General features: G+C 42.8%; 1 protein-coding gene across 1 annotated transcript; it reads right to left on the reverse strand.

The window, feature by feature from the left end:
• Positions 1-400: 400 nt before the first annotated feature.
• On the reverse strand, positions 401-14,733 carry LOC103015757 (neuronal acetylcholine receptor subunit alpha-6-like). The gene is given in 7 exon segments (XM_057537381.1): positions 401-774; positions 2,838-3,184; positions 3,187-3,815; positions 3,917-4,026; positions 4,747-4,791; positions 12,852-12,991; positions 14,655-14,733. Coding segments are annotated over 7 exon segments (1,482 nt in total). The 3' UTR covers positions 401-642.
• Positions 14,734-14,939: the final 206 nt, after the last annotated feature.

Consider the following 14,939-nt stretch of genomic DNA (forward strand, 5'->3'; position numbering starts at 1 on the left):
TATATGTATAACTGAGTCACTTGGCTGTACAGCAGAAATTAACACAACATTTTAAATCAACTACACTTCAATAAGATTTTTTAAAAGGGGAGTAAATACAGCCTGTTGGTTAGACTGACTACCTGCTGATACTTTTTTACCAAATAATGTATCAAACAATGCTGCAGTGTGTGCTCTACATCACAGAGCTGTGCAGGAGAAAGCAAGCATACACAAGTTCACAGGTGCTGCAGAGGTCAGCAAGTCCAAGGTCCAGAGTTTCACGTCTGGCAGGTGTCATTATACTGAGAAGCCCATAAACTGGAGAAGCAAAAGAACCTCTTAGCGTGGCTTGACTTTGATCCCACGGTTTGCTGTTCTGTGGGTGGGTCACGGCCCCGGAAGCCAAACGTGTACAAACAAGAGAAGCCTGCAGGCGCTGCCAGCTCTGGGCTCCAGTGTCAGATCCCAGACACTGGGATCATAAAGTACTCCTCTGTGCCCCAAGGGAGGGCATCCAGGCTCCTGATTGGCAATAAAGTCCTCTTTTCCCATCTAGATGGGGACTTGGTGCGAAGCTTTCTATCCCTTTCCTTGTGGTGGGGGAAACATGTAACAAACACAGTGTCTTGTAAGTTTCTGAAGCTAAAGGGAAAATCCATCTTAGGAATGTCCCGTGTTCCACAGGAGTGGCTGGAGAAACAGCCCCGCAGTTCCAAACACGCAGACGATCATAAACACCCACAGGAACAGCCTGCCCACCACCATGGCCACGTATTTCCAGTCGTTCTGCACCTGAAAGACAAAAGTCAAGCAGCTGTAAAAAAAATCAGAACCGTGGGAGATAAGCTTTGTCTCATAAGTAAGCTACTTCCTTTTCACAGAAGATTTCCTGGCGATTTTAAAGCAAATATCCCTGTGATTCTGGTTAACCCATGTCTCCTCTGTAGCACACAGAGAACTTCCGTTTGTCTGCAGAGGGTGGGTGCGTGCGCCCCATCATTCCTGGGACAGCGGGCTGCAGGGTGAGCAGGCTTATGTGGGCGCACAGGACCTCCCCTGACTGCAGGCAGCACCCCAGAAAGAGCTGCTCGGAGAGCTCCACTTTTGCGTTGACTGAAAAAAAAAAAGCACAACCTAACAGTTGAGAATTATGTTTTATTCAGTGGATTTTCTGAGGAATTCAAGCCTGGGAGGCAGCCTCTCAGATCGCTCTGAGGGACTGCGCTGAAGAGGTAAGGGAAAAGTCAGGGCATAGAGGGGGTTTTGCAACAAAGACCAGGTAGCCGGAACATCGAAAGATTACTGTTGCAGAGCATTTTGTTGCATTTGATGGCAACAGTAATCCTTTGATGTTCCAACCACCTGGTTTTTGTTGCAAAACCTCTTACATATCGTGGTTCCTCCCTATGCAATCTCCTGAGATAAATCATAATGGAAAAGAATACCAAAAAACAATGTATATATGTGTATAACTGAGTCACTTTGCTAGGCAGCAGAAATTAGTACAACATTGTAAATCAACTATACTTCAATTTAAAAAACGTTAAAAAAATTACTGTTAATTAAAGAGAACCAGACATCTCAAGTTAAGGAATTTAGCACTTTTCTATGTATGGGAAGATGCAAGAGTCTGGGTTCATGGAAATCATTCCTTTGATATGCAACTTAGCTATGTAAGGCCAGCATCCTTCATTTCTCCACCCTGAATCCGCTCAGGGTGCACAGTTGGGGGTGACTGCAGTGGTTGATGGCTTGGGGGGTGCAACATCCTTCGTTTACTGATAGGGCAGGTGACACTTCTCATCCACCCTTGTCATGGGCACCACGGGACATTCTGACTCCTTGGCAAGTCTGGGAAATGGGTTTGAAGGGGGGTGTGTAGGACGTGCGATGTGATGGGCCCCCCATCAGGCATAGGTGGCCCTCTAGAACTCGGGATCACGCTGGTCAGGGAGAGTTCATTACATCTCTCACGTCCTTCCTGTTCCCGACCTCCAAGAGCCCTACCTGGTGGTGATCAAGTCAGCAGCAACTGTCCCCTAGTTTGACGAAGGTGTCACCACAGAGGGGAGTCCTAGGCTCACCTGCCCCTGATGCACCCCTCCCCGGCCTGTGTGACATGCAGCCCGTGTCCGCCTCAGCACCAATGGGTGGACTTCAGGTCTGCCATGTCCCTTCATTAGGAGATAAGGATGATGGCTACTGCCTTCAGGTCAGACCCAGACCCCTGGCGGCAGGAGTTTTCAGAGGCCCCCAGCTAGTCATCCTGATGGTATAGAAAATTGGCATAAAGTTCTTGAGCTCTCTCTCTATGGAGGATGGGGAGGTCCGAGCTGCTATAGTTAGGCTCTGGGCCGCAGAAGCAGACTGTGTTGACGCTAAAAATATCCCTGAGGTTCATTCAATCAGCACCTGGATCTCCGTCAAGTGGAGTAAGTGGGATTGGAGCTGCCGGAGGCTCACGCCACCTTCCTCCCAGGCTCCCAGACTGTGAGCGGCCCTGCAGGCTTTCCTCCTGCCCCTCAGCCGGCTTTTCCCTCTCCCACCCGTCCTTTTCCCGTCCCACCCCGTCCAGGGGCTCTCAGTTTAATAAACCAAGGTTGCCCTGAGTGTTTATTTTAACCAGATTTTACTTGAGTTGACATTTCTGGAGGCAGAGATTTGCTCTGAGGCTACACCTTACCCCACCCCCTCCCCAGGGCAGTTCACCCATAACTGCATCATCACAGGGCTGGATCTTAGGGCACCACTCCCTGACCGTCTTGCAAATAGAAGTCACACTGAAGATCTGACATGCCTATGCAGGGCCCCCAGGCCTGCTGCGGGTGAACAGGCTAGAAGAGGCATACATTTACCTCTTTTGTTTCATTTTGGTTCCTCATGTTTTCTGCTATGAATTGAACACTATCAATTACATCTTCGACTTCAGGTGAGGGCTCCAAATTTTCAATCATCCATTGTAAAGGCTGATGACTTAATCTTCTCTTGCTGGTGGCGATCTCACCGGACTTACGACAGTGGCAGCACTCTTTAAGAAGTTTGGGCTCTCTGCGATGATTGAACTTGACTTTGGCAGGCCTACCAGAGAAGCCTTTGGGGTTTTTGTCGTATCTTGTCCCCTTCCTCTTGTCCAGAGGCCTCCTCCTCATCAGGATCTGGGGTAACAGCTGGAGGAAGACTGCATTCACCCACGTGGGCATGTGTGTGCGGTCGGGGTGCGATAGTGGGTGTTCAACACAAACACCGTCACCACGATGGACAAGGTGACGACGATCATGGTGAACAGCAGGTCCTTGCCCACCAAGGGGATCACGAGAGACATGGATGGCATGGTTTCTGTGATCACCAGCAAAAACACTGTCAGGGAAAGCAGAACTGAAATGCAGAGCGTCACTTTTTCACCACAGTCAGAAGGAAGGTAGAAAACCAACACAGTTAGGAATGAAATAAAGAGACAGGGGATGATCAGATTAATGGTGTAAAACATCGGCAATCTTCTAATGTAAAAAGAATAGGTTATGTCTGTGTATATCTCTTCACAACAGTTGTAATTCATGTCATGCTTGTAGCCAGAAACATCGACAATTTCCCATTCACTGTTTTCCCAAAAATCATCCATGTCCACTTTGGAGCCAATGATTAGAAGATCAATTTCAGCTTTGTCATAGGTCCAGGAACCAAATTTCAGTGAACAATTTTGATGATCGAAAGGGAAAAAAGTGATATCCATAGGACAGGAACTCTTAAAAATAGCTGGTGGAGTCCAGGTTATCATGCCATCGTATTTAAGAAGAGCTTTTGTCTTGCCTTTGACTTGGAAGTCACCGACAGCACTGCAAAGTAAATCAGACACCATTAGTGACACCCCCTGTGCTTTGGGTCAGCCTGTACCAAAAGCAACTTTGGAAAGAGACTGGCAGTCAGATGCCCGTACTGGTTGTAGAGAACAATGTCAGGCTTCCAGATCTTCTCTGCAGGAACACGAAGAGTCTCAATGCCATCATATTCCACTGGGTCCCAGCGCAATTTATTATCATTCCAGATCTAAAGGGAATAGAAGTCAGTTTTAAAAAATTCTTGACTTTCTTCCAATGTTAATTCCATGTTGGTTCAACAACTTTTTGAAAAATTTCTTATTTAAAGAGTTGGTTTCCTACCAAAAGTTGGAAGATTAAATCCATGGGGAACAAGGTAGCTGAGCTGATTTTGGGCAAACATAGATATTAGATAAGTATCCATTGATTATTAATTAGCTAGCCAAGTTTGTAGGCTCAGCTTCCACATTCCATGGACTGTGCTCGATCTTGAGTAGCAATCCATTGCTAATATTAAAAAGAGAATTCAAGTGTATGATGATGGGTTTGTTACAAAATCTGCATAGAAGGTTGAGACAGGAAGGAAGAACAAGATGGTCTGACTGATAAAACCAGATGGTGGGATCTAACCCAGAGCAGGATCAAAGAGTGGGCAAGCATCTGGCTCTGGAGCTCGAGACTCAGACAAAAATAGGAGGCTTGAGAGCAGAAACCACCGAAGGACAGTCAGAGAGAACTCTGTCACTCAGTTCTGCACCGTGAAGCTTGCACCCAGCCAGCCGTTACCAGATTGAACTTTGGGCTTTGGAAATAGTTAATATTTTATGCTCTATCATAAGCTGGAGGTGCAAAGAGAGAATGCTAGTAGATTTTATCCATTGGACGTTGTTAAACTGACACACAAGTGTGACACAATTCCAAGAGAAGAACGTGTGACGTAGACACGTACGTGACGTAGCCACAGATTGGTTCCCATGATCTGGTTTACTTCATCCTGGGAAGAAGAAACAATATTTTTTAGCCTCAAATGTACTTGCTAATATAAGTGAATCTTAGAGCAAAAATTACAACTAAAAATAGCCAATCTGAGTTATTCATGCTAACGGAGGGAAAAAAAGAAGACTGAAAAGGCAACTTATAAAAAGCCAAAAATACAATATTTCCACACTGGTCCCAACCCTGTTGACTTTGAAATGTGGTGTTATGACTGTCTTTCAAATCTGATTGAAGTCCCACTTCTGTGAAGCCTTTCTGACCACTGCAGCCTATAAAGATTTCTGATCCCATGAAAGGAAAGAAGGGAGAGAAGGAGAGTGGGAGGGAGGGAGGGGAAGTCCTGCAGGTGGTGATGGGTATCATTGTTTTTGCCATCTTCTTCCTCAGCTGTGTCCCAGCACCCTCTAGGTTCTGAGTCCTGAGCCCCACTGCCCCTTAAGGTGTCAGTCTCAGCTCACCATGGAGTTTGCCAGCTGGAACCTGCCACTCCTCAGAGCACTGCTCCCACCCAAACCACTGCCGATTGCTTCAGTCATTCATTAACAAGTATTTATTGAGTACCTACTGTGAGCTCTATAAATGCTGGGGCTACAGAAGTAATCAGGATGGAAAATATCCCTACCTACATGTGCCTAAGCTATTAGCTGGCGAGACAGAAAATCAATAATAGATACATGGTATAATGTAAGATAGTGATAAGTCCCATGAAAGAAAATAAAGAGGGATTGAGTGGTGTGTGTGTGTGTGTGTGTGTGTGTCTGCACACACACGCACACACGTCTCTTTTAGACAGGATGATCCAGGAAGGCTTGTCTGAGGAGGTGGTTTAAGCCGGTACCTAAATGACCTGAAAAGAGTCATTGGTCTCTTGAATAAAAGCGTTCCAGGATGACATCCCAAATATCATGTGTTCCTAATCAGCTACTACCTCTCAGTGGAGCAGCTACTGAAGACACATCCAGAACCTTCAGCAGTCTCACAGCGCAACACTTGGAGGCTATTGATGGTCACCCAGTGGCCGGCAGTGGGTTCTCAAAACTTACCAACCTTGTTTCCTCAGACACATGAGCACCTTCGAGAGTAAACACCTCACACTGGCTGAGGAAGCAGTGGCCAGGGCTGGACACCAGCCCACTCTGGTTTGCTGCTCTGCAGTTCTCCATGGCCCCCAGAAATCGCTACCTGGAAACCTCACCAGCTTCCTCCTTCAAAGGCATTTGTGTCAAGTCATGATAAGCCCCAGGGTTTTAAAAGGTCAACAAAAGGAGTTACATTCATGGTTTTCTATTGGTCAGGGCAAGCAAAGAAATGGACTATTACTTATCCATGACTTTACAATTATCCAAGTCTAAGGACAGAGTCTTCTGCTCATACCTTGTGCCCAGCAGATTCAAGCAGGGGCCATGTCAGTAAATCCATTGGCTGTCAGTCAGGAATGGACTAGCTCTAGCAGTCCAGCAATGTCTCAGAGGGAACAGTCATAAGCATCTTCCAGCGACTGCTTCCTCTCTGTCCACTAATATGCTGGTTAGAGAACTAGTGCACACTGTGAACTAGAACGTTGTATTCTGAGAATTAAAATCAGTTGGCAATATCATCCCGACAGTATTCCTGTCTCCCCGTCTATACTTCCGCAGCCTGGTGAAGCTCCATGTGGTGTGGACCTGCTTCATGGTGGACGGACACCCTCAGAGGTGTCAGCCAAGTTTATGGGTCAGGACCGGGTCTGGAAAGTCCCATTCTCCATCCAATGCCAGACCGCACCTATGGCCATGGGAACTGCTATCAGACAGCCCAGCTGAAGGAGGCCAGAGACCCACAGTACAACCCCACATTCCTGGGACCATCACCCTGCGTCTCCTTCTTGGGAAAATAAATTAGTTGACACCTGGTTCAATTAAAGGATTGGAGCTACAATTTCAAATGGACTAGATTCTGGAGCAGCAGCAACAGACTCAGAGATTGAGACCAGAAAGGCCAGGCGGGCTACATTTTGAGAGCCTTCAGGTTTGTCATGTCAGATATGCCAGGCCATCAAAAACGCTGGGCAGGGGCTTTGCCCTGGCCCCATGAGGGGGACAGTGGAGATACACTTACTCTGAAGATCATCCACTCATTAAACTTTGTGGCCAAGTTCATTCTATGCAGCAGCAAACACCCTTCCATGTAGAGCTCTCTGGTGCTGTAAGGCCAAGCCTGAGGCTCAAACAGCAGCAGACGGCCTATAGTCTTCTAGAAGGGCGTTGGTAATTGTGCATCTGGGCTGTACTGCATCACAGTCACTCCCAGACCTCACCATGGCTCAGTGACAACAATGAATATGGCCCACAGGGACTTCTGGTGCCCAACATGAGGACAAGTAGACTCTAATACACCAATAAGAATTGCTATATTAATACTGGACAAAGTAGATGCAGAGGAAAAAAAATACTAAAGACAAAGAGGGATATTCCATAATGAAAGAAGGATCAATCCACCAGGAAGACACAATGATCCTGACCATATATGCACCAAACAGCAGAGTCTCAAATTATATGGAACAAAAACTGATAGAACTGAAAGAAGAAACAGACAAATCCCCAATTACAGTTAGAGACTTCAATATCCCTCTCTCAGAAACCAATAGAACTCAGTAAACTCAACAGAGATCAGCAAAAATAGGGAAAATCTGAACAACATAATCAACCAACAGAATTTAATTGACATATATAGATACTCCACTCAAAAACATCAGAATACACATTTTTTCAAGCATGCATATAATATTAACCAACACAGAGCATATCCTTATCATAGGCCATAAAACAAACCTCAACAAATTTAAAAGAATTGGAATCATAGTGTGTTTCTGACCATAATGGAATCAAACTAGAAATCAATAACCAAAAGACAACAGGAAAATCTCTAAACCCATGGAAACTAAACTTCTAAATAATCCATGGGTCAAAGAGAATGTCTCAAGGGAATTCTTTAAAACACATAGAGCTGAATGGGAACAAAAACACAATATATCAAAATATGAGGGACATAGCTAAATGCTTATATTAGAAATGAGGAAAAGTCTCAAGTCAATAACACAAGTTTCTACCTCAAGAAATCAGAAAAACAAGCACAAAATAAACCCAAAGCAAGTACAAGGAAGGAAAAATAAAGATAAAACAGAAATCAATAAAGTTGAAAAGGAAAACAATAAAGAATATCAATGAAACAAAAAGCTGATTCTTTGGGGGAAAAACAATAAAATTGATAAACCTTTAGCAAGACTGACAAAAATAAAAAGAGAGAAGACACAAATCACCAATATCAGGAATGAAACAGGAGCTATCACTACAGAACCTATAGCCATTAAAAAGTTAGATAATACCATGAGCAACTTTAATTTTATCATAAATTTGGCAACTTAAAAGAAATGAACCCATTCCTCAAAAACCACAAACTAACTAACAAGGACCTACTGTATAGCACAGGGAAATATACTTAATATTTTGTAATAAACAATAAGGGAAAAGAATCTGAAAAGTGATATAAATAGACAGTCTGACTACCCTATAGCCATTTAAGACTTTAGTTTATAATTAAAAAGCTCCTGGAAGAGAAATCTCCAGGCCCAGTAGGTTTCCCTGAAGAATTCTACCAAATATGTAAAGAAAAATCAATACCAACTTTCCACAATCTCTTCCAGAAAATAGAAGAGGAGGAAACAACTCCAAATCCTTTTTGTGAAGCTAATATTATCCTGACACAAATCCAAACAAAGACATTATGAAAAAAGAAAATTACAGATCAATATCTCTCAGGAACTTAGATGCAAAAATCATTAACAAAATATTAGCAAACTGAATCCAACAATGTATAAAAAGTTATACACATGACTAAGCGGGATGCAAGGCTGGTTCAACATGCAAAAATTAATCATGTAATTTACCATATCAACAAACTAAAGAAGAAAAACCATGTGATCATAACAATTGATGGAGAAAAAGCTTTTGACAAAACTCAACATCAATTCATTATGAAAAACTCTGTGAAACTGGGAATAAAGGGAAATTTCCTCAACTTGATAAGAGCTATATCTACAAAACATCTACACCTAACTTTATACCAAATGGTGAAAGACTGAATGCTTTTTCCTTAAGATTGGGAACAGGTCAAGGATGTCTGTTGTCACCACTCTTATTCAGCATAGTACTGGAAGTTCTAGCCACTGCAATGAAGCAAGAAAAAGGGGGAAAAGGCATAGACTGGAAAGGAAGAAACAAAACTATCTCTATTTACAGATTATAAGGTTGCCTACAAAGAAAATCCCATGTAATCTATAAAAATGCTGAAACTAAGTGAGTTCAGCAAGATCTCAGGATACAAGATCAATACACAAAAGTCTTAGAATTCTATATACTAACAATGAGCATGGAGAAACCAAAATTAAAAGCATAATACTATTTTCAGTCACCCTCAGATAAAACAAAATACTTACATATACACATAACAATACAAATGGGATCTGTATACTGAAAATCACAAAATCCTGAAGGAAGAAGAGCTAAATAAATGGAGAAACGCCCCACATTCATGGGCTGGAAGACTCAACAGAGTAAAGACGTCACTTCTCCCCAAACTGATCTGCAGGTTTAATGCAGTTCTTATCAAAATCAGGGCAAGGCTTTTTGTGGACATAGGCAGCTTATTCTAGGCATAGGCCTCAGAATAGCTAAGACGATCTTGACAAAGAAGAACAAAGAGGCAGGAATCACTGTAGCCAATATTAAGTCTTACTCTACAGCTACAGTCATCAAGATAGTGCAGTGTTGGTGGAAGGATAGTCACACTGATCAATGAAACAGCATAGAGGACCTAGAAATAGACCCACACAAATATGTTCAACTGATTTTTCACAAAGGTGCAAAACCAATTCAGTGGGAAAAGGATTGCCTTTTCAACAAATAGTGCTGTAGCAATTGGACACCCACAGGTCTAAAAAACAAAAATCTAGGTCTCATATCTTATATAAAAATTAACTCAAAATGGATCATAGTCTTAAACATAAGACATAAATAAAACTTTTAGAAAAACATAGGAGAAAACCTCTAGGATCTGGGATAAGGCAAAGAATTACTAGGCTTGATGCCAAAAGCACGACATATAAAAGGAAAAATTGATAAATTGGACCGCATCAAAATTAAAAACTTCATGTGAAAGCCCATGTGAAGAGGAAGAAAAGATAAGCTATAAACTGGGATAAAATATGTGCAAACCACGAAACTGGCAAAGCACTTGTATCTAGAATATAGCCAGAACTCTCAACACTAAATAGTAAAAACAAACAATCCAATTAGAAAATGGGCTTAAGGACGTGAGCAAACATTTCACCTTAGAGGATATGCAGATTGCAAATAAGCACATGAAAAGAGGTTTTATATCAATAATCATTAGGGAAATGCAAATTAAAACCACAATGAGATATCATTACATACCTAATGTAAATCAAATAAAAAACAGTGACAATACCAAATACTGGCAAAGCTGTAGATAAACTGGATCACTCACATATTGCTGGTAGGAATGTAAAAGGGTACAGCCATTCTGGAAAGCATTTTGGCAGTTTCTTTTAAAACTAACACACAACTACCACATGACCCAGGAATTGCACCCCTGGGCATTTATCCCAGAGAAATAACGATTAATGTTCACCCAAAAACCTGTACGCAAATGTTCATAGCAGCTTTATTTGTAAAAGACCAAAACTGGAATCAGCCCAAATGTTCTTCAACCAGTGGAAGGTCAATCAAAGTGTGCTCCATCAATACCATGGCATACTACTCACAATAAGAAGAGATGACTCATCAAACTTATTGCGGCAACCACTGCATGATGTATGTAAGTCAAATCACTATTCTGCACACCTTACTTATACAGTGTTGTATGTCAAATATATCTCAATAAAACTGGAAGAAAAAAAAGAAGAAATGAACTACTGATATGCTGAGTGGAAAAGCCAGTCCACAAGGTTACATACTGTGTGATTCCATTTATATATAGCTTTCTTGAAACGACATAATTTTAGAAATGAAAGACACAGTAGTTGTTGCCATTGGTCAAAAAAGTATACAAGGGCTCTATTATCTCTTACTGCAAGTGAATCTATGATTATTTCAATAAATAAAACTTCAATTAAAAAACTACATTTCTCAAGACTCTCTTGCAGCTAGGGGTGGTCAATGAGCTAGGAAGCAGAAGCTGTCAGTAGGACTTCTAATAAAACTCCTTAAGGAAGTCACAGATGTCTGGTATGTGCCCCTTTCTCTCTTCCTCCTGCTTCTTGCCAAGAATGTGAATATGATGAGTGAAAATCAGCAGTTATCCTGGACCACAAGGCAACACTGAGGGAAGAAATCACATGCTAAGGATGGTGACATAGAAAGATAGAAGGAACCTTGGTCCCTGTCACAGTTTATGCTTTTAGCATCATAGCTCATGTGATTAACATCCTCAGGAGTTGTGCAGTGCACAACCTGGGCAACCAAACACCGTGATGCAACCACTACCACAAAGCCACCTGGTATTAACCTGGGCTGTTAACCTTTAGATTCCTATTACATAAGAAAGAAATAAACTTGTTTTATATAAGCCGAGAGAGCATGTGTGTGTTCTTCAGTCTCTGATAGCAGCCAAATGCAAATACCAAAATCTGTATTCAGCAATCCTCCACCCACCATCTTCAGAACAATGTCCTGAAAGGGTGTATAGATCATGGATTTGAAGGGATGCTGCATCACAAACTTTAGGGGAAACTCAGTCCAGTTCTCCATTCATAACAGCCCAATTCATACCAAGTGTGGCTTCCAGCCTGGTAGGAGACCAGTAACCAGTGCCAAGCTATTTGAGGGGAGAGGGGAGGCGGGATTAGAATAGATACTAAATAAATGTTTATTAAAGGAATGAGTGGGCCCATCTAAGTGAGATAAAACATATGGCTTACTTTTTTTAAAAATCAGTATTTATCAGCGTATACACACTTCCAGCTTGGGCCAGAAGCTAGAGGACCAGGTCAGGGTCAGCCCAGTCTGCTGGGAAGCACGGACCGGAGAAACACGGTGACCCCGGACTTCATACCCATAACTGAGGTCTTCCCCCAGGTGCACCTGGAGCCACCACTGTTTCTCCAGGCAAAGCTGAGAGGAAGGAGGCCCCACCGGCCCCCGTCCAGGGCCTGGGCTGCTCCCTCGGTCTGGGCACCATTGTCTCAGAGATGCTCCTGACGTCCCTTACCCCTTACGTCCTGAGCCTGCCTATTCCTGGAGTTTGGTCCGAGTCCAGTGCCTCAGGGCAGCCTGCACCCTGCCATGGCTTGGAGCCCAGAACCCTGACCTCTCTTAGGGTATCAGCTCCCACACCTCCTCTCCCAGCATCTAGGGTGTGAAGATTATTCAAAAGAAAGAACTCTAGTCCTCCTTGCCCCTTAAACAGGGTAGCAATAAGTTAAACTAAGACCTCCAAATTCCCATCAGTTTTTCAGGGCTGGATGGAACCCTATGTGAAACAAGGTGAATTTTCTCTTTCTTCTATAACAAAGGAGACTTAAAGCAATTCTTCTTATACGGAGTCAGAAGAGCATGAGCTTTGGGGTTGAACAGTGCTGATTGAACCCCAGTGCCACCATCTGTAATAGTCTGACGTTGGGAAAGTTTCTTACCTGAGACTTCCTCTCCCCAGCTGTAAAATGCAGATGACAGCCACTAAGTGCAGACACTGGTGCATAATAGGTGCACAATGAAGTTAGCTCCCTTTGTATTCCCCCTCCAAATGCCCCTTCGCCTCTTTGTTTCATAAACTGGTTCTGAGAGCATTTCCAGAAAAACATCACCTTAAGGGGAATAATGACAGCAACCCTGGGGACAGTGGATCCCTCCCAACGGGCCGGCTTTGAAGGGCAGCACTCTGTAGACTTGTGTCTGTTTGTGTTCAAAAATCCCTTTATTTACCCAGTGCAGTGAGTGGGAATTGCTTGGACCCCTCAGAGTTGGGGTCTCTGAGGCCTCGTGGTGCCCCCCCTGCGCTTACCACGTTGGCCAGCTGCGTGATAGCCACTTCAAAATGCACAGTGACCGGGTCGGAAACGTTTTCCACGGGCCTGATGAACTGGCTATAACGAGCAAACAGTTTGTGAAAGAGCCTCTCCTCGGACGCACAGCCTGCACATCCTGTGGAACCATACAGAGAGAGGGGTTAGAGAAGCAGAAAGGATGCCGGCTGGTGGGGAGGTTCCAGGGGCTTCCATCCCGGGAAGGCGGGTGCGGGACACCAGCTTCCCCCAGCACCACTGCACCTGCCCCTCCTGGCCAGGCTGCTCACCTTCACCACGGAGATGAAAAGAGTAATACCGGCATCTCAGGACTAGTGCGCTAGCAAACAAAATGATGTTGGTAAGAGCACTTCTAAACTCTATGGCAGCACAGTGTAAAGGGATAGATAGACACAGGCTTGAGATGTTCAGTTATGTCACTGAACAGAACCCACCGTCTTACTGATCCGGTGATTAAAGAAAAGTCCTGCCCTTTCTTGTCAAAATACTGATCTGACTGGTCTCTTGTTTCTACAACCAGCAGGGTGTGTAGCTGGGGAACCTTCTTCAATCAAACTTAAAGAACTAGTAATTTCATTAAGGTCTTAAGCCCTCCTCCTTTTTAAAATCAACTTTGAATTTCAATTCTTGGAGATGTGTGAGAGTGCAAAGTTTCTAAGGAAAATTTACTTAAAATATTTTTTATAGAATCCCCCAAGTTCTTAAACAACAGCACTTTCAGTCATTAAATTTTAGACAATAATGTAATGCATATCTCTTTGTATTTTCCCAAGAATGCATTAAATATAGGTTACTTGCCTTCATTTGACATAATTCATCTCATTAAGGCCCCCTCTATATTTTTCCTTATAGAATTCAAATTTGATACCTGAAATACTATTCTATAAATTTCCCAAAGGGATTTATACCCTGAAAGAAAAAAAATTTAAGGGGCTGAACAACTCATTAGGCAAAAATAAAGGAAAGGATAGCTGTTATATTACTAAATAAAAAGTGTTGTTTGACAGATGCATTTAGAAACACTGAGATTTCAGCAGAAAAGAACAATTTTAGATGTAAAACATCATTGTCTGCCATCATAATTAATAAAGATAGAAATATTTCTACATAAAACAGATAATTAAAAAATCCTCCTGTTACCCATTTTCCTCCTTTGAGGTTTTTCTTTTCCTTTGAGACATTTCAGATAAACCCTCCTTGAGTCTTGACAAGCAAGTCCCTGCAAAGACGACAGCACGTGGAATTGTGGCTTTGTGGACATGGACAGAGCAGCAGCTGTCCGTTTCTAAGCCTCAACTTTGAAAATGAATGATCTTACTCTTAGGACACATTTCCCAAAATGAAGATGATTACCTACAAAATGGGAGGGTTCATAGACTGAGGAATAGTATCAGCTAATAAACCACAGTTTTGAAAAAATATTAAATACAGGTAAAGAAGTTGAATACATCCATAGCGGAGATGGATAGAAAACTGTACCATTGTTATTTTTGCCTATTTTTCATCGGGAAAATAAAATAAAACATGGTTTAAAATGTTTCCTTGTCCTCCCCACCCCATCCCCCCGAAATCTCATTTTACATGTTAAGCCGACCAACTAAAAATGAATAGATTAATTAGCAGCTATAAGAGGAGTAATTCCTGTGCCGACACTCTACATATTTATCCATAGCATATCTCATCTCTGCTCAGCCAAGCACAACTAGAAAAGGAGGAAAATAAAACTAGGAAATACATGTAGCTAAAAAGGGAATATGAGAACAAGCAGAAATAAAACCTACCTCTGAAGCAAAGTGTGAATACATACCACCAGAGACACAGCCCAAAGCGAAGGAATCCCTGACCCTCGCGGGGCAGCATGTTTAAAACATACTCTGATTTCTTTTTCAAGTCAAAGGATAGTGGAAAACAAAGAGCTATCAGGCAGCCACTCACACCGGACCTTTAATCACCAGAGTCCCCTGCAGTCCAAGTGTCTTCTGTGAAATGAAAAGCTTCACAAACATAACATGGTCGTTCCCAATATCAGAGACTGAGGCCAACCAAAAGGGCAAATAAAAAGGACT

Source organism: Balaenoptera acutorostrata, chromosome 21, assembly GCF_949987535.1.
Source record: "Balaenoptera acutorostrata chromosome 21, mBalAcu1.1, whole genome shotgun sequence".
Classification (NCBI taxonomy): Eukaryota; Metazoa; Chordata; class Mammalia; order Artiodactyla; family Balaenopteridae; genus Balaenoptera; species Balaenoptera acutorostrata.